Consider the following 26,886-nt stretch of genomic DNA (forward strand, 5'->3'; position numbering starts at 1 on the left):
CAGGAGCTGGTACCCCTGAAGTCCAAAGGTGCCAAGTCTGTGTTTGTAGAGCGAGAGAGTAAGTGGAGAAAGAGAACAGACTGATAGTGTTTTGTGTTTGAGCAGAGACTGAAAGCAGTAAGAGGAGGAGGGAAGGGACAAACACAGCTGTGAAGACCGGAGTGATACTTCCACTGGGAGATCAAAGGTGACCGACTCACCCTGTGCCAATAATGGCTGTCACCTTCCTTCCTCTCTCTCTCTCTCTCTCTCTCTCTCTCCACAGAGGGTAACACAGACTCCAGCCTTGGGGGGAAGAGTACATCTATTTATTTACCAGGCCACTGAATTTTCCTGACATCACTTCTCCAGTTGCAGGAGTCTGCTGGTCTTTTTTTTTTTTGGTGTGAGCTTAGACTATGGCCCCTAGCACCCTGAGGGCAACTGTCACGACAATGGGACAACAGCCAGACAAGGCCATGCACACATGGCAACACTCTCAGGGGCTATTATGCCTCCAGTACACGTTTCTGGGTTCATCTTCTTCCCTTCATCTTCTGAGGATGAGGTTAAAGAAAGGGCCTCGTTTAAACTGTCCATAGCTGAGTCATAATCAGCTAATGGTGACATGCTAAATGTTTTTCCTTTTGATGTTTGAATGCCAGAGGGAAAGAGCTTTCGCAATGCTCTTTTAAATCTTCACCACACTGAAGATACGGGTGAAAATATGCAACTGGGCACAATTACCTGCTTGCTGTATGACTTCATATACATCACAAGAAAACTGCATGTGACATTGACACCACTGTGCAGTAACTGACTTCCACGTTCAACCTTTGTGCCATATGTTGAGATCTTAATTTTGTTTCAAGCTGACAGAATGGACAGCGTGAGTCAGCAGGAAGAGGGAGAAGGTAAGAAAACCAAACAAGTAATTACACAGTGCTGAGAACATTGCATCCTTTATATGCTATGGTGTTAGCTCATAATTCCAGGTTATAGTGGCAAAGTAATGAGAATCAGTAGCGCTTCAGGCTCAGAAGTCAACACAACACAACATTTCCGTGACATCAAGTCTTGTCAGAATCAAATACTACAGCAACCGAACGTGCATATACTAAATCAATAATTCATGTTCACGCAGGTTTTGTGTCCGTGTTGTGCCAATCTTTACGATCACTGTTTTTAGACTTTAACTATAAGCAGTTATTTGATTCAGCTGAAGAAAAGCTGTTAAATCTCTGGTGATTCTGCTCAGTGCTTTCAGCAACACAAAGTACATAGACTGAAGCCTTGTTGTAGTCCAAATACACTGTATGCACAATTGTTAAGCTAATTGTATTCCTGAGAAATACTATTAATTATTAAATGCAATGCTTAGTCAATAAGTACACATAACAATGTTATTGAACCTCACCTTGAAAGTTTAACGGAGGAAAAGTGAGTTTTGTTTTTCTCGGGGGCCATTCATCAGTGTGAACAGTTACTACACAGCTAAATTAAAATCCCAACTCACTTGTTTATTAAGTTTTTGAGGCAGTTCAAAAAGCAACACAAAATGACAACAGTTTTGTTTTTTTCAGAAATATTCAGTGATCAATATAGCCACCCGTCCTTTCATCAGCCATCATGCAGCCTTTCATCCATGGAGTCTATCAGCGTCTTTATCTGTTCAATTTTTTCTAAGGCAGCAACCACAGCCTCCCAAATGTTGCTCAGAAAGGTAGATTGTATTCTCTTCACACTCACATTTGAGAGGGGCCCACAAGTTCTCAGGATTTAAGTCAAATCACGTCATGATTCAGACGTCTTTGCTGGTACATCAAGCAGTGGAATACTTGGATGCATGTGAATTCATTGTCCCGCATATGGCCTTCCTGAATGCCGCGGACTTCTCCCCGTAGCACTGTAGAAAGAGTCCTCTAGAAAGTGGCAGTAGGTTTAGCAGCTGGGTTTTTAGATTCATCTTCAGCCTGAAGAGGTGCAACCAGCAGCCCATACCTTTACTCCTCCTCCAACTTGCTGGCAACTGCCTTCAAGTGGCGTCCATTAATTATTCAGCCACAGGCCTGTTCATCTGGTTCATCAAGAGTCACAATCATTTGATTTGGCCCAATCCTGACATTTCAACTCGTGGATCTCCTTCAGAAGTGGGCTTGTTTTACTCTTCTTCACCTCGGACATGGAGCACGTGGCTCCTTTTATTTCTGGACACTGGTAGGTTGCAGTTCTCAAATATTGTTGCCCTGGAGGACAATAGGCTCCTGGTAGCTTCATGTACAATTTATTCACATCCTTTGCACTTATTTCTTGCGTTTTGCATCAGTTGCAACATTTGCTACAGTCAGGCCTTAGTAGTTTAGCTATTTTCACAGTGTTGCATTTGTCTGAAAGGCATTTTACCATTTTTGACTTTTCAGTGCCAGTTAAATCGTTTAGTCCATTCTGCCTGAGGTAAAGCTGCTTAATCGCTTTACACACTTTAATATAAGGTGTTAATCACGTAAGGCCATACCCTCCCTCATTACACAAATCCATAACACCTGAAAATGATTAAATCCAGTAAGCATGCAAGTCTATATAGCGTTGGAAGATGTGCATAGAAATTATAATAAGGGCAGAATAATTACTTGTGTACCAATGGTGCACACAGTGTAAGTGGATAGTTACTTTGGCAGCAACGTAATTAACATTACAACTGAAATCGCAAACATGATCTCATTCCTTCAGAACTTGTTTATACTGCTTTAACATGGTGGGCATGATGTCCATCGTATTAATTCCTTGAGTCCTTATTATGGAGCCCATGTTTACAGAAGCAGCATAAACTAATTATAAAGTCAGTGGAGTTAAAAGAAGAGCAGATACACAGAAAAAACAATATGGAGACATGCAAACCTACAGTGAGGCTGTTGTCAGCTTGTTACCCAGTGACTGAAGTGACCACATGACAGGACTACAAATGAGTCAAAATATAACATGAAAAACACAGTTCCATTGTATCTGTCGGAGAAAAACAACATTCTTTGGTGATATGAATGTGTTTAGGGGCTAGAAAAGCCACACATTAACACCACAGTGTAGACCAAAGGACAAATTTAGCTTGCGGACTATGCTGTTGTTTTTGTATTGTGGTTGTTGCATTCTTTTCTTTTAAAATACAATAAAAAAACAATCATATGCTATTTATTCTCCTTGCAAGATGGATAATAAAAACAACATGTACCATAAAAAGCACTATAAAAAAAGACACTTGTCGTGTAATATACAAAGCAGAAAATAGCCAGGAGGCCTGAATTCCATGCCATTTGATTTTCTCTGGCCTTACGCAATTTGAGTAGAAAAATCTTTATAGTGGTAATGATGTCCAGGAGGAGGAAACTGAGCCACGGTGGTGGTGTTGGTGATCCTACATTTCTCTTTCATCTGTGGAATCACGACAATCACAAAACAATAGTCTAACTGTTTCAGAAGTGCCGCGACTGGCTTGTCCATGCAGCTTTGTGTAGCTCTGTAAAACACAGCTCGATGTTTTGATGTCTATCCAGTGCAAACACAGGTGAGTGTCTGAATAAAACCAGATGCTCTCCCTCTGCAGTACCGCTGCTATTTTACAGTCTAATGTACGAAGGGATACAGACTACACTTTCTTCAGAAACAATATCTGATTGAAAAGCAAGAAAACCCTGAGAGGAGCTAACAACAGTGTCTGATATTTGGCCTAAAATTTGTGAATAAAAACACTAAAAAGAGACAGAAAGCAGACATAGCAGAACTCCAGTCTGACCTCTGTCCTAAATACTCCAGCTACTGTGTATCAGCCCTTTCATGTTCTTATCACAAAAAAGCAGTGGAAGACGGACTCTGGCTGGTTAGAAATGCCCAGCTAATAGGAATGGGAGGAATGTCTGTAGAATAGCAGCTGAGGCAGTGGATGGCTCTGGCGCCACACCAAACAGGCAAAACAATAAAACCACTTGCTCAATATTGTATAGGCGCCTTCTGTGCTGTTAGAACAGCTTTGACCTCTCAGGACATGGACCTCCTGGGGTTGGGAATCCTGTGGTGTTTGGCAGGATAATGGCCGCAGATCCTTTGGGTCCAATGAGTTGCAGATTGGGTGCTCAGTGGATCGAACATGGCTGCTCATCCAGATTGGCATGTAGGGAAATTGGAGACCAGGTCAACACCTTGGGCTCTTGGTCATGTTCCTCAAGCTGTTTGTGAGCAGTTTGTGCAGTGTAGTAAACCACACTGTCCTGACAGATGAGGCCACTGCCTTTGGAAAGGGACATGGCCATGGGGTGGTGAGCTTCATCTGCAACAATGTTTAGGTGGGTGGTGGATGTCAAAGTAACATCTGCATGATGTCAGGACCCAAGGTTTTCTAGCAGAGCATTATATTGCAACAAGATGATCAATGTCAATTGCTTCACCTGCCAGTAGTATTAATGTTTTGCCTGACAAGTGTATATGCTTAGCAATCTCTGCAACTGACTGCACAGAAAATTAACACACACTTCATCTAACCAGTATTCTTTAAAAAAAGATTTATGTCAACACATCCAATGAAGTTTTTGCTGACAAAACTTGTTCAGCTCTACTAGTTCTGCTCTCAGTGTTGTAGTTCAAGATGGCAAGATAACAAAGATTCTGGTAAAGTCCGCTGCAGACCCTTGTCCCAAACTGTCTATGCCGCAGAACTTCCCCACAGCGTTACCATCAAGGCCATGGACACCTTGCCAACTCCTGGACCTCCATGGCACACAGACCACAGCAGACATCATAGCTGGAGTCTGGCCACATTAGAATTCCCATCTCAAGCTCTTTGAACTTCACCAGATATGAGAGAAAAAAATGATTCTGGGTGTCATGGAATCCCCTCAGTGGCCCAGCTGGGGATCAATGAGTGAAACCTTGTTTTGTACAACGTCTGGAGGCATGAAGGATAGAACAGCCAGCTGCTCTGGTATGCAGATGGCAACGCACAGAGGCACATCCTAGCTTCACAGCTTCACTCCCACAACTAGCGACTCAAGTCTCTGATAGAGCGGTGTGAGGTTTGGTGGAGCAGCTGTGTTCTTGGCTGCACTCTCCAATATCACTGTGTCACCAATGGCCCCTCAAGAGGAAGTGGATACCCTCCCTCAAGAGATCCAGAAACCACTACTGACAGATGATATTTCGGGATCTGCACCCACTGAGCACATTGATTTTTATAAAGAACATTTTAAAAGCTTATCTCAGTGAAGTGATGCTGGGTGACTGGTTCACCACAATAGGTTTAAACGGTAAAGACCAAGGAAGTTTCTGCAGTTTAGATTTTAAGGAGTAGCCTTTAAGTGTTACAGACTACTCGTCCTCTGCAACATTTCCAAGCCTGTGGACGGAGCAGCTTGAGCCAAAAAGGAAGTTTGTGGAGCAGTGGAGGAGCACAAAAAAATGGCTTTTCCATGTTTTGACTCATTCTCAATCCACACTGTCTCGTTGTCTTGGCCACCAAACTCTCCTTGTTATCTGGTTAATATCACAGCATCCTCTGCTTTACTAATCATGGAGTGTTAAATTAAATCCCTCATTTGTATAACTCCCATTTATTGTTATTATTAGCACCTAGATACTGCTGTAACGGTGTTTTTTTTGCCATGTCAATTATAAATGCTGTTGTATCTCCACAGTGAAATTCATTAAAGGCACTATGTTTTTCAGAAAGTAGATAAACAACAGCAGGGACATGGTTTATTGTACAATATGCAAGTGATGCTAACCTATGTTAATGCTCGCTTAACCACGAGTTATACATACACTATGTAAGAATGCAAACTAAATTAAAAAAAACAAAGTTACACACAAGAGTTTGGTCAAAGTGCATAGTTCATAGTGTTCTGCTCACATTGGCACTGGCATGACAGGAAAGCTTGCATGCTCACATTCCACCCCAAAGCCCAACACAAAGAGCACATCTGACAAATATGCAGATTGATACTGATATCCCCAGCGGTGCTTGACTCTCAGTAAACTTTGTGGTACTTTAGGACCAGGTAGTGGCCAGAGAGAGGGTGTGATGAGAGAGTCAGACCATGAGAGAGAGGAAAAGGATGGTTGAGGGGGCAGGGACAAGGGACGGAGGTCGAACACTTTGAAATCTGAACTGTACTTGAACAACAGTGCCCTGTCCTCATACAGAGTGACAGCGATACATTGGCCAAAGAAATCAGTAATGATTCATGCAGTCATTACAGCTTCATGGTGGGCACAAAAGATTAGTCTCACAAATTCAGTATCTGACCAAATGTGAAAAACGGTCACAATCCACCTTCTGTTCTCTACTTCCGTCTGACTTACGATGTTGATTAATGACCAGAAAAGTGCTTTTTAAGAACATTGTAATGACACAGTGAATGTGACCTTTGACCTTTTGGATATACAATGTCATAACTTGATAGCTTTATCCTATTAGACATCTGGGTGAAATTCTGTCATAATTAGTGTTTATGTCACTGTTGGCTTGACCTTTGGCCATCAAATTCTAACCCGTTCATCCTGCTAACTGTAACGAAATTCCCACCAGGGATTCCTAGGATATTATGTGCAAAAGAACAGGATGGAAGGATGGATGGACGGACAACCTGAAAACACAATGGCTGTTGCATGGACAGAGACATTAAAATGCATTTTTTTTAAAGGCTCTGAATGTATTCGGTAAATCGTATATTCATTCACATAGATAGCCTACTTTGACACTGGTCAAGATTAAAATGACATTCATTACCCAGGACAGGTGAGCTGACCAACATGTAATGCACAAATTATTTTATCAGTCATTTTCTTAGAACGATTCGTCACAGAACGGCTGTCTGGCTAAAACACATCTGTTGTTGTACATTAATTTACTTCCTGCCATCGAGCAGATTTTACTAATCTACTCTGTTAATCATAATAAGAAAACAGAGTTACTGGCTTTATAAGTCTGCAACATTAATACTGTAAAATATAATGCAAAGCAAACTTCCTAAATGATCAAACAATCTTTGCAAGTCAAAGAGGGAGAACCCAAGTGCTCATAAATTATGAAAACATCCTCCACTTTTAAGACCCTGGCAGTGATGCAAAGGTATTACACAGGACAGTGAAAGAAGGAGAAAGAAAAAAGAACGATTAAGTGTGGTTGAAATTCCCTGCAAGACATTTTAACTGTTTGGTTAACTGGGAAGCTCACCTTTGCTTTGCTGTCTTGGGCTGACATGTAGCCAACACACATGCTCTCTGTGGTGTGACTCCATAGGAACTCCACTGTGGAAGAAAATAAAAAGGTTCAAAACAGAGTAAACAAGAGAAAATGCATTAACACAGATATAAATAAGACGTACGACTTCAACAATATAAAGCAGGGTGAGCCAGTGTTAGAACAGACTGTTTTACTAAACTGAAAGCTCATGTTCACAAAATAGACAGAAATTAGTAGTCTTGTCATTTGCCAGAGTAGAACATTTGGTAGGTGACTCAGTGTAGTAAACTCTGAAGATACCTATTATCATGAAAATATAAGACTGGCAGTTGTGACATAACTACAGAGGAAGGCAGTACCATAGGGATGTGGTTGACATGGTGCTTATTCTTGTAAATCAACAGTGCACAGCAACCTGAGGTAGTCCATAACTCCCACAAAGGTTACAGTCTTCTGCCTTACGGTATCACTTGAAAACATTTTATTATTCACGCTGATATAATGCACAATATAAACTCACTAGTCACGTTTACTTCCTCATCAAAAGTCTACTTTCTACAGCTCAAATTTGTTGAACTGAGGATTTGATATATCGGGTATTATGTCAGAATTAACACAAAGCGCAAAGGCAACACTCAAACCCTGCAGTAAGTCTCGCGGACCAAACCTCACACAGAACTCAGCCGAATTCTGTGAAAGTAGCTTTACAGAAAAAGAAGGAGCGTTCTCATAAGCTCCAGGTAAAGAAACCAGATCCATCAATACAATCAGCCAAACCGGGCAGTATCCAGAAGGCCTCCGCTTGTCTAAAGATTAGTGGTTGATTCCATAGTGGGAGGTCTCTGTTTGAATCGGAGATGAAGGGTGTGAAACCAGAGCCTGATTGCGCAAGTTAAAACACGGACCACCTGCCAGGAAAGCCACAGCGCCTCCTCCCCCTCTTCCCATTTATTTAAGGATAGATTTATATATATTCACAGCCAAATCTTTGCCTACGATTATCCGTGGCGTGCAGCGTTGAGCGTGATCAGACTTGAAATTATTAACGTCTTACCCAAGATACCCTGAATATTTTGAGATGGCTGAGGTTCCACACATCTGCAGCACCGCAAGACAATTACTCCACCCAAAACACGATCTTCACTGGTCAGGAAGGGTGAGCCTGGACACACAACAAAACAAAGCTTGTGAACGTGGCATAGACATGGTAAAGAAATTAGTACTTGTTCAATAAAATGTCTCGTACTCTAACACACAGAATAATGCATGAATATTCTAAAAACACACTGAAATCTAGTCAATTAAAAATAAAAACCTGAAACAAAACACAAGCCCTTTAATAACATTGAGGTGGTTCATGAGAAAAAAAATCTTTCCATTCAAGTTGTTTTTTTTTATAGCCAAGTTAAACACCTGAAAGCAATTATTCCGTCCTGATGCATTTATTTATTTGGCAGACTGTTAAATAAAAATATTTCACCACTTTTGTGTGGGCACGATAATAATAGGTGAATGACAGGTAGTGTATTTTCTGAACTCACCACACTGTATGCACTACTGTAACACAATATTCCATGTAAAGCACAAAAAAATCCAACTAAATAGCATCCTTTCAAACAACAAAACAGAAGAATCACCGTGTGGAATGTGAACCTCTCGCGCCCTGACTACATTTCAGAAGAGGCAAACTTGAATGAGGTGTTGTGTATACAGAAAAAAAAAACTTGGATTGGCTGATTAGCGTGGAGCAATAAAAGAAAAAAGGGCTCGGTTTGGAAAAGAACAAACTATAAACAGCTATAGTATGTCTCGAAACATCTCAACACAGCAACAAGCGAAGGGAAAACAGGACCAACTGGTGCATTTGATGAAAATGTTGTGTCTGCATACCATTGTTCCTTTGTTGCATTTCACACAGATTTTGGTTCCATGTTGTAATATTCCCTTCACTCTATAAAAAAAAACTCTTCTGGAGTGTAGCTTGAACAACATTCACATAAAAGCCTGGTATTTGTTCTACATTTTAAAAAGAAATTTCTCATTCCATAATGACATCTTTCCATGTCGTAATCAGTTTAATTTCACTGTAATGTTTACCGTTATTTAGTCTGCAGCAATAAATGAATGGGATTAAACTATTGTGGGGAGTTGGAGTATTCATATGTCTGTGTTTGGAAGATGTATCTATTCGATGAGAGTTACTGTATTACACAAAAATATCAGAGGAAAACTGATGTTGTTTTTGTAATGAAGGGCAATCAATTCAGAGAAGCTGACGTATCTTGGAAGCGGCACGAGAGTGAAAATCTTGCACTCAACTTCCATCATCATTGGTTCTGCGACTGTAGAATTTATGGAGCTTTGTGTAACTTAATGTGCATCTTAAAAGAAACGGCAGAAGTTTTAACTTCAGACTGACTTCATTCAGTCCGTCCTCGGTGTTACAGATACCCATGACAAAGCCAAACTGGGACGGACTTCTAAAGGAGGCCAGAACAAGGCAGAAACCACCACATGTTTCCACATGTCCTTTCTTCCTCTGCACTCAGCTCTCCCAGTGGTCATTCACAGGCGCAGCACAGTTAACTAGACTTTCTAAAACTGACCACTTCTGAGAATATGGCAAAAAATTACATCTTCACATAAACTTTCAACAAAACAATTATGTCTTCCAAAATTATCTGTGGCTGTCAGCTATAATGTGTGGAACATCTGAAGGTCCTGTTTAAACAGTGAAAAGGAGCCATAAATCAAACGCCGCCTCTTCTGATTCTATTCTTTCCAGCGTTTCCAGTTGTTTGCTCATTCCTTATGTTATGCAACATCTGTTTGTTTAATTCTCTCAACGTGTTTCTCACAAACACGTTCTTGGCTGACAAATCTGTGCGTATGGAAGGGAGCGGTAATCGGGCTACATGTGGGCGACTCACTGATGAACTTGTTTTGCATAGCCTCCAGCAGTGCTTGGTGGGCATCTTCAGACTGCATGGCAGCAGAGCATTCCCGTGCCAACATGGTGCGAATCAGATGCTCTCCACAGCCTGACAAAAGACACACGACACACACACGACAATTGAGTAAGCTTCTCGACATTGTAGCACCCAAACCGCTTTGGACAAGAATTCCAGGCACATAAACATCAGACTTGCAAAACATCAGTTGTGTGTGTTGATCACATCTTGACGTTTAAGTGAATACTGAAGAGATTAAAATGTACAAGCACTTCCTGATTACCATCTAGTGCGCTTTGATATTCAAAACCTGTTAAAAAGATCACATTTTTCCAATAGATCTGTTTATTAGGTTACGTAATGGAAAATATTGTGAAATTAAAGGATTTGGTTTTTCAGCTCATAAAAAAAATAAATAAAAATAGTGCTACTGCAGTCATTCTGGCATGCTCTTATAAGTGTAATTAAGCTTTATTATTTGAGGTAACACTGACAGCACCTGGGGGCTGCTGCCAAGTACAGCTGCCTTGCTCAAGGGCACACTGACAGTAATTGCTGAGGGAAGGTTTGTGTTTTAGTTTTCCCTACCCTGATCCCAGCTGGTCCAGGAATTCGAAACAGCCAACCACCGAGTATTCAGTTCTGTAAACTCTGTGCTATAGCTGGCTCTACTGCAGGGTGTGCATTCATACTTGTAACATGTACCACCATTACACATTTATGCATCTCTCTTTTTTTTTTTTTTAATGTTAATAGGTTTTAAATTTACATGTCGCCATAAAATTTATTTTTAGAAACAGCATTTTTCCCGTTAGGCTCAAATGACTAAGTCAAAATATGATTTATTGTTACGTGAAGAGTAAACAGGAAGAGTTTATTTTAATCACACCACTGTCTAACAGGAAAGTTAAGACATTAAATAGTGGTAGTGACTGTATGGAAAATGTTAGATTAACAATTTTACCTTTTTATACACCCAACAGAAAAAAAATTGCAGTTTAGAACTTGTGTGTCAAGACGTGTGATTTTATGCTAAAACCTAATCTCCTGAATAGTTTCAAATGCAATCAGAAAAATGCCAGCAGGCTAGTCTCCAGTTGACTCTATTTAGCACCTGAATCTGTCTTTATTCTTTACTGGGATCCCCATTAGCTCCCACAAAGTGGTTGCTAGTCTTCCTGGGGTCCCAGGGTAAAAAAATAAAAATTACAATTTACAAAACAAAAAAATACACAATAAATAGCAAACATTTCATTTATAATGCAACCCAGTACAAAGCAGTAAATGGGTTACAATAAAGGAAAGTTGACACAACACTGTTAATATTAAACTAATACAGAAGAAGAATACTCAAGTATTCTGTGCCAATTGTCCCTTCATTTTCCTCCTTAAAGAGCCTATATTTTTAGTGTCTCTGATACGTAAAGAAAGTGAATTCCATGTTTTTGCTCCTCTGTAAACAATAGTTCTTTTCATGAAGTTAGTATCGGGCCTGGGGACGACCAAAGTACTTGAGGTCACTTGGTGAGTCAACCTGTCTGATACTCTTCATTTATGCTGCATGTGGTTAATAGTCCACAAAGTATTTTTTGTTTGTTTTTTGTTTTTTCAAGTATTTAGGTAAACTAGGAATCATAAAACGCACGAGCAGCCTGCACAATATCTCACCCTACCCTCTTCCACTTCCAAGTTAAACCATAGCAGGTGTGCTTTTTTTTTTAAATATCTAAGATAATGTGCCACATACTACCTACAGGTCCAACATCAAAACCAATTCCTTGTTGTTTCTAAGGAAAAGACAGATACTTAATGCAGGCTGCATGTTTACAATGCAGTCTTTCGAAAATGTTAGGTTTGCCGGTAAGAAGGAAAAAAAAGACAAGAAATCTAAAACAAAACACATCTGGCAAAAACTCCTGTGAAAACCCATAAAGGCTGAAGAATATAGCCTCATTGTTTCTGTAAACACAAATGAAGGCCCCATAAAAAATCAGGTAACTAAAACAGAACTGAATGCAGGTCAGTAACTGTGGAGACCAAACGCCTGGGGCGACTTGAAGTTCTTTCTTAAGGAGAGCAGCAAGTTGGATCGGCCAAGCACTGTGCCTTTTGTACTGTGTTTACCATAAATCCCTCTGTCCAAAAGGAACTGGATATGATGGCAGCACAAATACACTTGAGTTGGAGCTGCAGTGAGAAGCCCAGACTAAAGCGGTGATTCACCAGAGCGAAAATGTAAAAAAAGAAAGAGGCCAACAAACATAGGCACAGTATGCGGAAACCAACGGAAGCAAGGCTAAACAGTGAAGTTTGTGAGTTGTTCTCTCACTTGCCATAGCAAAGTAAAGGCCAGATGAAGCAGTAAAACGTAGTCCCACATGAGCCGCATATTACAAAACGGACTAGAATGGAAGGCACAGGAGGGGAGGGAGGGTGCATGGATGAGCAAAGTGTTAGTGAGGCGAAGGGAAGAAAAGGGTGACATTTAGGGTCGGGATCATACTCCGTGTGTCAGGATGAAAATTATTGTTTTTCTGTTTCTTTTAGTGGAAATGCCTTTCAAGTTAGGAAATTAAAAACAGGTGTCGTACCAGAACACACATTATGCTCTCGGAACCCATAAGGCTGGCTTTTTTTTCCCCCCAGTAACATCAAAGGCAAAGCCACAATATAGGAGGCCAGGGTGAGGTGAATATACATACAGAGAAAACATTTACACTAGATCTACTGACAAACAGAGGATCATTATCGACAGAATGGTCTTTAACTTGGTCTTGGCTAATGCAATGAATACAGGACAGACCGGCTAAATTATGTCTGGCCCTATCACCTTTAAACCTTCCACACCAAAGCTGGTATCTTGTGTGGTCATAGATATAAATAAACCAAACAAAATGAAAGTCACGTTAATCAAAACCACGAGGATGCTAATATTATACACCGAATAGCCACAACCTTAAACCCCTGACAGGTGAACGATCTCATTACATGGCACATGAAAAGAGGGGGGATTTATTAGGAAGCAAATGAATGGTCTGTTTTTGTAGGTGACATGCTGAAGGCAGGATAGATGGGTACGCGCAAGCATCTGAGTGACTTCTGTCACGTTATCATTGCAACGAATGGGTCAGAGCATCTCCAAAGTGGCAGGTCTAATGGGGTGATTTCAGTGTGCAGTGGTCCAAAGAAGGTCAACCAGTGGAGTGACAACAGGGTCATGAGCATCAACAGCCCATCGATTAGCACAGGGAGCGAAGGCTGGCCCATGAGGTCCCTCAGAAGAACTACTGTAGCAGAAATTGCAGGAATTCATGTGGATGTTACTTTAACACGCATCATCTACCTAAATGTACTTTTTCTGCAGCACTGCAAAAAAATGTTCAGTAATGGTTTGAGTAACATGACAGAGTTCAAAGTGCTGAATTGGCCTCCAAATACTCCAGATTTCAATCCCATCAAGCATCTGTCAGATATGCTGGGAAAAAAGAAGAAGAGAAAAGAAAGGGGGTCTACAGAGCCCCCACCTCGCAACTTAATGATTAATATCATAGCACACATTCAGAGGTCTTGAGGAATCCGTGCCTCAACGGGTCAGATCTGTTTGGCGGCATGAGGGGACCTACACAATATCTAGCAGGTGGTTTCAATGTTGTGCCCATAAAAGTAATAATACATAAAAGCAGTTTGTTGTCATTTTCTGTTGCTGTGAAGCGTACCAGAGAAGTGCAGGACTGCCAGACAGAGGCATATATTCTGGATCTTCCAAAGAGCAGATATCATACTGGGCCTCTCAGAACTATGGTTATGATATCAGTACAAACTCCTAAGCACTGTAAATGCTAAATAAATGGTTTGCATAACTGCTTTTGTTGTTTCACCACACTAAATGTCTCAGCAATTGCTGCAGATCATATATTCAAGTGATCTTTAAAAAAAAGTGCAAAATGCTTTGTCGTCCAAGTACATACAACTCAAGTTTCAGCCTGTCCCATCAAATCAGCTCATCTGCACTGAAATGCATTAGGCTACAGCTCCACATCAAAAGGTTTTTAATGTTCCCCAGAAGCTATGTGGCAGATGTCCACACATCTTAAAGAAGTGGGCTAATATAGCCTCACATTGAAACTCAGACAGCTCACAATCAGCAATGTTGCCTTCAGCTAAAAGAGGCACATACTCTAATTTTTTGGAAACACTAAGGCATGGCTGTATAGGTTGCTTAGATATGTTCAGGAAGAATGCAACTTGTTTTCAACATGGCAGATTGGTCCTGAAAGGAAAGGATGTCTTTGTCCAAATACTTTAAGCCCCTAAGAGCCAAGGCTTAGGGATAGGGTTAGAGGGTTAGAAGGTTATTCTGACGATTTCATTAAGTTAATTTCTAACATCCAAAATAATACTGTGTCAACTATATATGTCACCATCTTTAGCCCTATAGAAGATCTGTCTTTCATGAATATAAAGAGCTGCTCTAAAGGGCTGCTTTACAGTTACGATGCTCTTATTTTCACAAAAAGAAGCAACGCATCAAAGATTTTTAGAGCTGAAAAATATAATGAGTTTAACTACCTGCTGTAGTCGTGAGTTCCAAATGAAATCAAACGTTTTCAGGTCATTTTTGCAGAAGCTGAAGTTGCAGGGAGCTTTTTGTAATTGTTAATCAGTTTAACAGCCTTGTTGTGTGTGAGAACTGGGATGTAATAAAAAGCCTCTTGCCTAAGTAGCTTTGATTTGCTTTGACATTTTTTTTTAACATCTAACAGATGTGATTTTTAAAAAAAAACTAAATTATTCTAAAACACATTAAAACATAAATTTAACCAGAACTGATGGTGGCCAGCTGATTGTCCATAACATGAAATACTTATTAAGATATAGAAAAACTGTATGGACTTTAAATAAGCAACTTGAAGCTGATTTAATTGACAGATATAATTTCAGGCATTTATATGCACAAAGAAATGATCCAAATCTAGACAAATGCACTTTGCAAATTTGCCATTTTTGTGCTGCACTTCCAGCAGTTCTCCTTCTATCATATCTACAACAGGTGTCCCATGTCCCCGCAAATCCACAGAGCTTTGCAATGCACCTGGCATGCAGCTGACTAACAAAGAGTAGAGTATGATGACTCAATCAGTCGAGGAAGTGACTGATGAGAATCGCTCCGCAGGAACGGTTGGAGGTCATTGGAAAGTATTATCGGGCTTTTTGAAACTTGACTCACTGGGGCTGATTCATATCATCTCAAAAACAAAAGGCAGGGCAGTGGTAAACGGTAACAGCGAGAGGAAACGATACACAACCATGCAGACTAACACACACACACATACGCACAACAGCAAAGTCAGTCGTAGAGATGGTGCTGGTATACCTGAGGTACTCACTGCTGTAGAGTAAGGGTTCATATTACAAGCATTTTCAGCCCAGCAGCCACATCCATAATGAGCAGCCTGAGAAAACAGAAAAAGAAAAAATGAAAAGGGTGTTTTTTTTTCTTTTGTTTTCACTGCAAGTATCATATAGTGATAAACTTACAGTACAGGCTGAGGTGAGTCAATTTACACTTTCACATTTTGAACTACTCCAGAACAGCAGGGCATACACACAGCTCTGTTGCTCTGAGTTTCAGTTTTCCTCACATCAAGAGTGATGATTAGGTGAAGGCAGTAAATCCTACTGATTCATTCACTCGCTTTAGCTCCGTGTTGTTGTTTTTTTTTTCCCCAGTTAAGCTGCTTTTAATAGAAACTCATGACTCAAAGTAAAAGACTTTCTGCACAGAATTGTTTCACTGGATTCTGTAATAACATCGCAAAACAGAGCCCCATATGTAAGTAAATTCATGTGTAGCAGGTCGCCTCGTTAATTTAGAATATCTGAGTTAGATTAGTTCTATTAATGACATCAAATAGTAGCGACAGCAAAGAGAGAAACAACGGAAGGGGAACATAAAGCTGGGGAGGAGGAGGGGGGGCGAACCTTTGGTAACAGCTGCTCACTGGAAACTCCAATCTGCTGCGTTCAGTCTTTCTAAAGGCGCATTGATCCGTTTAACTATCAAAATTCCCAAAGCACACAGCCCTGGCAAATTATCTCCTTCTAAGTTGTTACTGGCTAATGTGCTGGCAAGAAATTAACTGTTTCCAGCCTCAATCTTTCCACTCGTATTGCATTTCTGACTGGCTACTTGATAACACTAAAAAGAAATCCACAATGAAAAAGGGTTTCTGACATTTCTCAAATCTGTCACTCGCCTGTCTTAAAAAAGACAAATGCACTTTAATGAAATGTATTAATTCGACCCTAAGACAAGCACGTCACTCAAGGATGTTTTCTTTTTGTTCCACTCAAATTCTGTTATTTTTCTCACTGCTCGCTGTAGCTTTGTAAACATATTAACTGTATATGTAATGACTGACAAATGCTCATAATGTCACCATTAGTTGTACTATGGGTGGATTTCCCTCATCTGCTACAGTGGTCCAATTAGTCCAACTCACAACAGATCTTTAGCTCTGTTTTGGTCCCCACCAACGTCTAAGAAAAGCATCCGAGTCTTTAGCTGTTGGATGTTCCATTGTCGTCAGTAGTTCCTCACTAACTTTGTCTGTATGGTGCTGGGTATGCAGCAAATCATGCATTTGGTGCGTGCTGCTACCTGGAATTTAGAGTATTTAAATTTGCATGGAAAAAGTAAATAGATACTTTTAAATGCGTAAAATTAGAATAAGGAGTTTCAGATTTTGTGACAAAGATTAGCACTTCCCATTGTTACTTTCTGCATCCACAAGTACAAGTACATTTGTGTCTACACGGCTATAAGAACAGTAGTGCACATGCTCGGCATTCGTGTGCATTTGCGGAAAACATAGATGCCGACCGACAGCACAAGTATGGAACATAGTCCTACTAATGGACTGTAAAGGAACTGAAAAGTAGCATAATAACAGTAACAAAGCATCCATGGTGTCCACAGCTGTCTGCATCTGCAAGGGGGTGCAATCAAGGCTACAGAGAGTGACAGCTGGAACGTGACTTATTCAAATCTTTAACACTGAGGGTCTGGTGTTCTCTTTGCTTTTGAAATGAGTTTGTGACAAGATCTAAAGAGCTCTCTGAGGTCTTCGGAAGAAAAAAAAAACTTGTGAATGGATGTAGGTCTGCCAGGGAAAAGATCTCCAAATGATTTCAAATAAATCATTTGCACTTATTTTTCAAGTCATTTTGAATAGGTCAGGTCAAATTATCCTCAAACTAAAGGTCCATAGTTTGGGAACAATTATGTGCTAGATCTCTCTCCTTACATTTCAGATATTTTAGGCAGGAAAATGAGCACTATAGGTTTGTCAGCGGTAATTATATCCGGCAGCATAACATTAGAATTAGACAGAAACTGCATGTAGATATAATCTAATAGTTTCGTTCTTTAAATATAGTACTGTATGACCTTACAGGAATCACACATTTCTACTAACATACTTTACTAAGAAAGAACACGTCTATAGTAGTAGTTGTGTCAGACAAAGACTAGGTTTAATCATTCATGATGTTATATACAAATATATTATTTAAAGAAGTGGACAAAGAAATGAACAGACGAAAAAGGACAAGAGGGCCTCAGTACCTGGCCAACCCTGCCGGGATGTTTCATAGCCAGACCTCCACTGGACACCGCTGCAGCTACATTCCCTTCCAGGTCGACCACAACAGCTCCGACCGTGTCGAGGCACCCTGAGCCATTTTCCTACGAAACAGTAAGAAAAAGAGTCACGTGAACTGGAAAAAAAAAAAGAAATATACATAAATGGACATCTTCAAGTGACAATTCTTAGGTAAGAACTTAAGGCAACACAGAGGAAAAGAAACACAAATATTCACATTGGGAACCACAGATGTCATCTTTGACTAAGAATATTTCCAAAATGAAGACAGCGCTGCATGAATTTATGAATCACTCCTCTGTGCCCTTCATATTTCATAAAAAAATGTGCTGCTGTAATTTTAATCAGCTGCTTCCTTCGCTGATTGCAGTTTTTGTTGGAAGTGATTTGTTTGTGAACCATCATGAGTCAGACTGCATGATAAATAGAGTTCTACGGGATAAATGTGCAAATTGGCATTATGATACACGATCAGGACTCCACTTGTAGCAGAAACTGAAGATCTTGATTAAACCTTGGACTAAAAAGGCAAAGTAAAAAAAAAAACAAAAAAAACAATGCAACAGTGTTTCTCATCTGTCTTGTGCTCCCTCAAATCAGCCCAGTCTCCAGGCTTCTGAGGCCAAAAAGAACCAGAGCCAGCTATTCTGAAATGCTACAAAGCCCATCCTGTCATACTTTATCTATGTCTTTAAATGAAAAATCTACAGCAAACAATGACTGCAAAACTCAAGGATATTTTTCAAATTGCATTAAAATGCTTTGGATTTCTCAAAGCAACTCTCTGACTATACACCATCAAGAGACAGGTGCCTATACTGCAGTGAAAAAAAAAATGAATGGAAAGATTTTATTGCTTGGCAGAAAGACAGAGGCATAAAAAGAACACCGTGTATGAAAATTAAAACCAGGCTGCAATAACATTTTCTGTTGAGCTCCATCTCTAATAGTCACTCTTGATACAAAATGAGGTTATTTCCTATTAACTGACTTTACATGTCAGCAGCTGAGGAAAAATTAAAGGTAAAGTAAAATACCCTAAAATTCTGCACATGGCATGCACATGAACAGCCACTGTCAGAGTATCAGTTATCTCCAACTCGGTGGAAGCTTAACTGCACCAAATTGCCACGTATTAATCTTAAATAGGTCAGGCAGTTTTGAGTAAACATGTAAGAGACGAATGAAAACAGAGGACAACTCAATCTTTTACTCGTCTTTAAGTGAACTGGCCATTTGACACTAAAATCAATCTTTGAGTCATACATCACCTAAATCAACAAACAGACCATCTCAGCTGCTAGTCTTTCTTTTAATGTGTACGTTATTAATGCTGAGGATTGATGTAACTGAACTAAATAAACCAAAATACGATTCAAAAACCAGTCCAATGAAGCGTATGAGGCTGTGGCCATTTACGTGTTTCGCTCCATTTAACACAATTCACATCTGAACCAAGATAAACTTTCCCACTCCACTCTGGTGCTGCTCTGGTGTGTTTAAAGCAAGGAGTCTGCTCTCAAATGCTTTCAGTTCACAACGTCATGAGGCCACTCTCTCCAGTTGTACTGCTCAGGGAACTGAAACTCTGCACTAACTCCTGTCAACACTCTAATCCTTTCTTGGAACCGTCTGTACAACCCAGTAATGCCATTTCCTTTGATAACTCGGTGACAACGTGAGATCACATCTAACAGAATTTATCTCGGTGTCTTGGTTGTGAAGTCCTGCAAGTGCTTCCTTGTAAAACAAACAAACAGAAGAAAAACACCAAATTGCACTTGTAATTTCCTGCCTTTTAAAATCAGTTTGATACCATATATCCCCATCTACTGGTTTAGACTCTGCAGACTAAGCTGCATGTATGAAAACCTAATTTATGGACCATGCAAATTTCATCACTATTAATAGTGATGGTCTCAGTAGACCTAGTGATGTAGTCACATGCATTTTGAATTCTGAATGCTGAACACTGAGACTCATATTTTTTTTTGGTTGGGGGAAACTAAAACTGTTGTCACTGCTGCCCTCGTCTTTCATTTTGGTGGTCTTAAGTCTGAAGTTTGATATGGTTTGAAGTTTTACATGGAAAAGTTTTGAGCACTTTAGTTCTTTCCAGCACACTCTTGCCTCCTCTGTTCCGTTCTACACACAGTGGCAAATGTATTCAGTGGAGCTTCCTTTTTTAAGTTTACGTGACAGCACCTGTTGCAGTGAAGAAAACAATAAAAACACAGTCTTGACATATGTGCTTGAGATTATGATTGTTATGAAGGAACTGCAGTATGTGACAGCTACTTTATAATGACACCATCAGCATTTAGATTGGTTTCCCATATGGCTTGCTGTCACTATATAATTTCATCTATCAATTTCAAAATCTTCCTTGAAAGTGAAGCCTCCACTTACGGCACAAAGAACAACTGTAGAAACCCTACATGGCAAAAGAAAAACAGCCCTGTTGTCAGAAGACGCAAAGAAAGCGAAAAGAAAGAATGATGTAAAATAATTAACAGTGAACCTATGATAGAAATTCACTCAATGCAGAGAGCGCCAGGACTTCAGAGGTTTCAAAACCAACATTTAATTGCCATTTTTTCTTCTAAATCAGTGACTTACAAAACCTTCCCACTTAATACAATTACCAAAGCACTGAGATCAAGATTTGTATTTCAGATTGGGATACCTATGTTCTCTTCTTGCTCTGGACAGTAACCAGGCAGTTTGTGTAAATGATGTTACAAATAACAGAAAAGAAAGCTTCCTTCTTCTATCTAATTTCTTAAGTGTTGTTAATCGTTTCATGTCCTGTGTTGTTGATAATTGTAAGGCTCTGAGGGAAACAGTGATCTTTGTGGCAGCAGATGGGTTGGGAAGGTGGAGGGTTGTGTCACATGCAGGCACAGTATCACTTTGGTATTGATTACTAGGTAGGTATAGCCTTGTGAATGTCATCGTACTTTAGACTGGACTCTATTGTTAGATTTTTGAAACCTCACTTGTTTTTTTTTTTTAAGGGAGCCCAATGAACAAAAAATTCTGATTTCATTTTAGTGGCAAACGAGGTTGGTGGAAGGGCAACATTCATCACTAGTACAGAGCAAGTTGTTGAGCACAAATGATGCCCCCGGTGAGATGGTCAGATCTCACTTGGGGCATCCTTTGTGAGAGCTCAACACCTTACAGCAACTGTGGGGTGAAGACAAAACAGGATTTGTTCAATGAGGAACACTATCTCAAAATCTACAGGAAGGGATCCGTTCTCACTGAAGTGACAGGAGAATACACTCATTGCCATTAGAATGATCATTCTTATTTCAGTTGACAACATAAAACTCACATTTTCACTTGATTGTCGTCTTTTCTTTGTCTGATTATGTCCTGTGTCCATTTTCTCTGCCAGCTCCATCTTTCGCTTGTTCCTCTTGTATGCAGACAAACTGAACTCTGGGTGCAACAAAAAAATTTGTTCTACTACATCCACATAAATCAAGGCATGGCTTACAAATGTTTGTTTTAAGTATCTGGGGGAAGTTTTTAAACTACAGAAAATGCATTTCTTAGATAATGGATATTTGTGAACAGTGGCGGCTGGTGAGAAAAATAGTAGGTGGGGCTGAAGGTCTGGAAACCAGAACCCTGTAGGGGGGTCCGGGGGTATCCTCCCCCGGGAGATTTTTGGGGTATTTTACATGTAAATTAAGGATTCTGGTGCATTCTGAGAAAATAATTAGGGGAAAATATGATCTTGACCTACAAAGACAAATTGGGTGGGGGTCCCGCCGGTAGGTAAGGTAGCTACGTCAGACGCACATTGTAGCTGTGCGTCTGTTTGTGACCAATCTAGTAATGAACGCGTTGACGTCATTCAAATTACGGAGGCTGGGGCGCTGGGCTCTAGCGCCCATTGAGGATTTGTATTATGTGGCTAAGATAAGCTAACTTTTTAATGCAGAAATGGGATCTGAGCATGCGTGAGAGCCCAAAAACCTCGGGCGCTTCGGCTTGGAGCCCCAGGTGTGATCTGAGCATGCGCGAGAAAACAGACGCTCTGATTCTGCCCCGATGCCGTGTGGAGAGATCTCTAACGGACTGAAATACACATTTAAGGGAATGATTGGTATAATAGCATGATTTCCTCATTTTGACTATAAGTTTCAGATAAATAATAGACATTTCTTTTTGCTCATGCTGGCTCACGCAGCTCAGGCGGGGCTCCGCCCACAGCGCCCCTATATACCGGCCGCCACTGTTTGTGAATCAGTGCCAACAGTACTCACTGGTGGCCATTTTCTCTGAAGGGCAGGGTGGTATTCCATGGCTGACTGCCCAGTCATGTGCTCCTCGCCCCACTAAAAAGCTGACAAAAGAAAAAAAATTAACAAGTGGATATAGTCATATTAACACAACATTAATTATTAACCATGATAATCACCAGGGGGGTATTCTGCCAGCTGATAGTTTCCCTTTCTGTGCTTCACTCAGTAGACGGTTTGCAACTAAGACTGGGTTCTTAATACCTGAAGGAAAAGTCAGAATTATCAGAGAGCTGGCAGTTCAGTTGAAGTGATGGTATTACAGCGTAAACAAATCAAGAATATTTTGAATATTTGATTTTGCAAAACATAGCACATAATGGAAAAATTATGGAATTAAATAAGTGGAGTCATCACAACATCATTTTGTTTCTGCCAGTCAAATTTCATAGGACAGCTGAACTGCACACAGTTTTGATTATTTGTAAAAATCTGTGTTGACTTTGTGTTTATTAAACTTTATTTTGTTTATTTTCATAGAAAATCTATTCACTAAATTTAATACATTGTGTTGCCCATTGTTATAGAGGCACAGCTACGAGTACTGGGCTGATTTAAGCCTATTTAAACACATCTTGCAGTGTTCTGAGACCTTATGAAAAGCACAGGTTGGCAGGTACACATTTTATGTCAAAGCCAAACAAGTTAAATTCATCATGTACAAATTATATGGTTAACATCATGCAGATGTGGTAACAAAAACAATCTGTTGTCTTTTGGACTACATGTTAAATGCCCGCTTTCACCTCTTGGCTGGTGTTTGGAGTAAATCATGAGCTCTTGAAAAAAAAAATCTTTTGTTAAAAGCCTTCAAGGAAAACACTCTGCGAGTACACTGAGCCGTTCATATTAACAGCACTTCATGGTTGTCCTCCAGGGAAAAATTGGGTGGTCCCCCAGTGTGAGGGTTTATGATGCCAGTGGCTCTGAGATAGCAGAAATAAGCAGGTAGAACATATGAATGATAAACGCCTGACTCATTGCCATCAGGCCCAGGTGACTGAACTTCAGTGCCACAGCAACATCACAGTATTACGTAAGTATCAACACATGTGCAGTAACTCACCACTAATGGCTCCTACGGCGCCAAAATGCAGCGACTTTCCATCCATGATACTCGCATCACATTCAATTTCCCCCGACAAATTAAGGTTGGAGCCCATGCCAGCATTTGTAAAAGGAGAGTCCTGAGAACAATTAAAACATGCGGAGTCTGGCATTAAGCAATATCTGTGATGAGTCATATTGTCCGTGTTAATATGGTGAAGACAAGTCATTCTTTTTTTAGTTGAACCATGGCAAAGAAGGGTCACTAGCTTACCGCATCTCATATAATAACCCTGCTGAATGTGCTTTTTTTTTTTTTTTTTTTTTTTTAATACTAAGCTTTGAAACTACTTTGAAACAGCTCTACTGAAAAAAATAATGACCAACCAAAGACTGAAATCAGGATGAGGAACAAAGAAAGATATGATACAAAGATATAACAACATTTTGCAACATTATGAACCAGGATTCCTGCTCAGGCGTTACTTTCTGTGACACAATAGCAATCAGAGAGATTTCACTCTACATTTAGCTCTTAATGAGTTTCTTTCTACGAAATGCAGCTGCTAAATAGCCTCATCTTTGTCACAATTTCACTTTACATGTGGGTCACAGCCAGCGTGAAGTACTTCTTACAAAAAAGTCAGTAATGAATATTTAATATGCACTTCCAACACAAAAAGAATATTTAGCAATTGTTTTCTTTGTTGTTGGCTTCTTGTTTCTTACTTACTATATGAAAGGCTTTATTTTTTGTTATATCTCCTGTGCTAAGCTCGTGCAGTTTTCTGTTGCTTTTTTCCAATAGTCATTTAAACTATTAGAGTTATTGCTGAAACTTCTCTTTCAAATATGAGTGAGACTACCTTTGTAACTTGTACAGTGCAGTACAGTCCCATCTGCATTTCTCAGAATATTTTTTAAAACTGCACAGAAAGCATCATCTGAATCACTCTTCTTTATTCCAACCCTGTACTGAGGAAAACCACTCTAAGATCATCCAACAGGATTTGCGCACATGCATCAGAAGCTGGAGCAGAATAAAGCTGTCTTGGATAAACACATGCACATGCTGAATTACATTTTTTATCCTCCTTGAAGGTTTTTTGGATGTTATCTTCTAAAGTCCCATCTGGGCCGAAAAAAATTATTGTTTTGTATGATGTAGATGAGGTGTTACTAAACACTGACTTAATAAAAGTTGACTTTATATAATAAACCCTGGATCATAATCAACCAACCTCAAGTTCAACAAGTGCTGCAGCCACTGCTTCCACTGCAAGCGCCCCAGCTTTAAGCTGGTCCACAGCCTGAAAAAAAAAGCCAAACACAACTTGCTGAAATCAGTTTGAGTAATTTTTAGGAATAAAAAGTCTAGATTTTCTGACTTTAGCTTCTTAAAATTTTATATTTTTTGGTTTCTTTACTCAGAGTAAACAGTAACGTGAATGTCTTTATGTTGTGGACAAAACACGACATTTGAGAATGTCATTTTGGGGTTTGGGAGACATTGTCATTTTTCTCTATTTTCTGACATTTTACAGATCAAACACTTAAACCATAATTCAAGAAAACACTTAACAGGTTAAATAACAATAAAACATATCATTAGTTGGAGCAGTTATTTCTCCCTTTTGCGTGGTGCATATTTTTTTCTATTTCATTACATAAAATATACATTTGATCAGACAAATCCTGATTTCCATTTTTTTTCAACAAAATCATTCACATCATATAAAATGTTGTCTTTCTGCACATGTGAGAAAAGGGACACAGGAAGTACTGTGAAAAGTTTTAACATGGACAGAAATGATTGTTGGCATGCAAGCAAAAGACCCATTTAAAAAATGAACTATTCATCTGTAATGCAAAGTACTGCATCCTGTGGAAACTAGGCACACCTCATTACCCATCTAACACTGTACTTATTGTAAAGCAATAGCGATGGCAGTGCTCTGAGGTTGATTTAAGTTTCAGCGAGGATGGAAGGAACAATAAATGAAAACAAAGTAAAAGTACATTCTTGAAAAGAACCTGCTTTAAAATGCTAAAGAACAAAGTCTACTCCTCCATGAACAAATTATCTTAATGCTGCCAAACAAAAAAACTGGAATGACTTCAAAACAAGAACTTTAAAGTGCTTGAATAGCATAGCCAAAAGCAAATTGGAATCCCACTGAAAATATACAGAATTGCAGCTGTTCACAGATGTTCCCCACCCAACCTGATCCAAACTGAACAAACCTCAAGAAAATCCCCAATATCTTTATTTTTGAAGAAAAGGACTGTCCCACAAAAGGAATGGGTGGATGAAAGCATACTTATTATTGATATATTTACTCATCTCATCACATATTATATTTTATTATATTATAATCACATACACAAAATAACACGTATTGTCTTGTTACAATTGTCTTAGCAGATTTTTTTTGGTTCTAACGTCTTGTCAACACTAACATAGTATGCATAGTTTAACCTGATTTTATATTTAGATGTAATGGTAAAGCACAATTCTTCCATTGTTTAAAAAAAATGCTACTTTGTGAACATAGTCAATCTGCTGTGGTTGTGTATTAAAAAAAATACTTAGCAGTGGAAAGACTATCAAGTGGCAACATTTTTAGACTGAAGAAGCACATTTACTACCATTACACTAAGGCTTGGACTGATGTTGCTGACAGTACAAAGTTACGTTGCGTGTTTGCACAAATACAACAAACAAAAAATGGATTCACCCCCTTAAACGTTTTCCTGTTTTATTGTTTTCCTATACTATGCTGCACTCATTTTACCCTCTGCCTTTACAAGCCTTTCAGGGTATGCTGCCGAGAAGCATTCTCACATCATGATGCTGCCACCACCATGCTTCAAGGTGGGGGTGGTGTGTTTGTGAACTCTATCTGAGCTTTTTTAGCAGCAACTTTCTCTTTTCCACTCTCCCAAAAGGGTTTGACTGAAAAATCCTGGCACTCCTATCTCAGCAGCTAAAGCTTGCAACTAATTCAGAGGACTTGGAGGCCTCCCTTAACAAAAAAAAATAAAATAATACTTGACACGATTAAATGTTGAAAATTTCCAGGGAAGACTTTTCATAGGCACTGTATGCATGCACTTTGCTATGCTAACGCTTATAAAGTAAACTTACTCGCTGGCAGGCTCTCTTGCACACATGTTTGTACTCCTTGGCCTTAGACTCTGAATGGTAACCAGCTCCTAAAAGCAAATAACAGAAAAAAGGCTTGACCATTGCAGGAAACTATATTGAACAAAAATATAACACATGCAATATTTTATCAAACTCTATCCATTCTACTTGAACATAGGGAATGAGTACTTGTTTCACATGGCAACACATAGCATCTCTACATCTGATTGACGTTATTAAACAACCAAGTACCCACAATACTGACTATGGTAATGACCAGATCAAGAAGAGAAACATTTTGAGGGACAGGATGACTTTGTTGGACATGTCCAACCAGAGCAGACTGACATAATTTCTTCGAAAAACGGTGGCGGCTCTAAATGACATACTAGCATCAAATACGCCAACAGGCTGTTCTCATCTTTCTGTTTTATCTGTGGCATTGTGTTATCTGAATAAATCTGCATTTAAAGGTGGCCTTCTATTATCATTGGTCAAAGGAGTGTCGGTGTACAGGTCACGCTGTGTGATCACTGTCCTCTAAAGCCACACC

The 26,886-nt window shown here is 39.6% G+C and overlaps 1 protein-coding gene across 2 annotated transcripts in view; it reads right to left on the bottom strand.

Moving 5' to 3' along the window:
* Positions 1–26,886, bottom strand: part of tasp1 (taspase, threonine aspartase, 1) — a 30,985-nt gene that overhangs the window by 2,768 nt on the left and 1,331 nt on the right. For both annotated transcript variants that reach the window (XM_008306304.1, XM_008306230.1), the window contains exons 3-13: positions 26,334–26,401; positions 24,427–24,495; positions 23,205–23,325; positions 22,258–22,342; positions 22,103–22,182; positions 21,163–21,269; positions 17,786–17,905; positions 15,533–15,611; positions 10,138–10,248; positions 8,262–8,369; positions 7,199–7,272 (exon numbers count right to left, since the gene is read on the bottom strand). In XM_008306304.1, coding sequence (XP_008304526.1) covers positions 7,199–7,272; positions 8,262–8,369; positions 10,138–10,248; positions 15,533–15,611; positions 17,786–17,905; positions 21,163–21,269; positions 22,103–22,182; positions 22,258–22,342; positions 23,205–23,325; positions 24,427–24,495; positions 26,334–26,401 — 1,022 coding nt within the window. The remainder of the gene's footprint in view (positions 1–7,198; positions 7,273–8,261; positions 8,370–10,137; positions 10,249–15,532; positions 15,612–17,785; positions 17,906–21,162; positions 21,270–22,102; positions 22,183–22,257; positions 22,343–23,204; positions 23,326–24,426; positions 24,496–26,333; positions 26,402–26,886) is intronic.

The sequence above is a fragment of the Stegastes partitus genome, unplaced genomic scaffold, assembly GCF_000690725.1.
Source record: "Stegastes partitus isolate 25-593 unplaced genomic scaffold, Stegastes_partitus-1.0.2 Scaffold1, whole genome shotgun sequence".
Taxonomy (NCBI): domain Eukaryota; kingdom Metazoa; phylum Chordata; class Actinopteri; family Pomacentridae; genus Stegastes; species Stegastes partitus.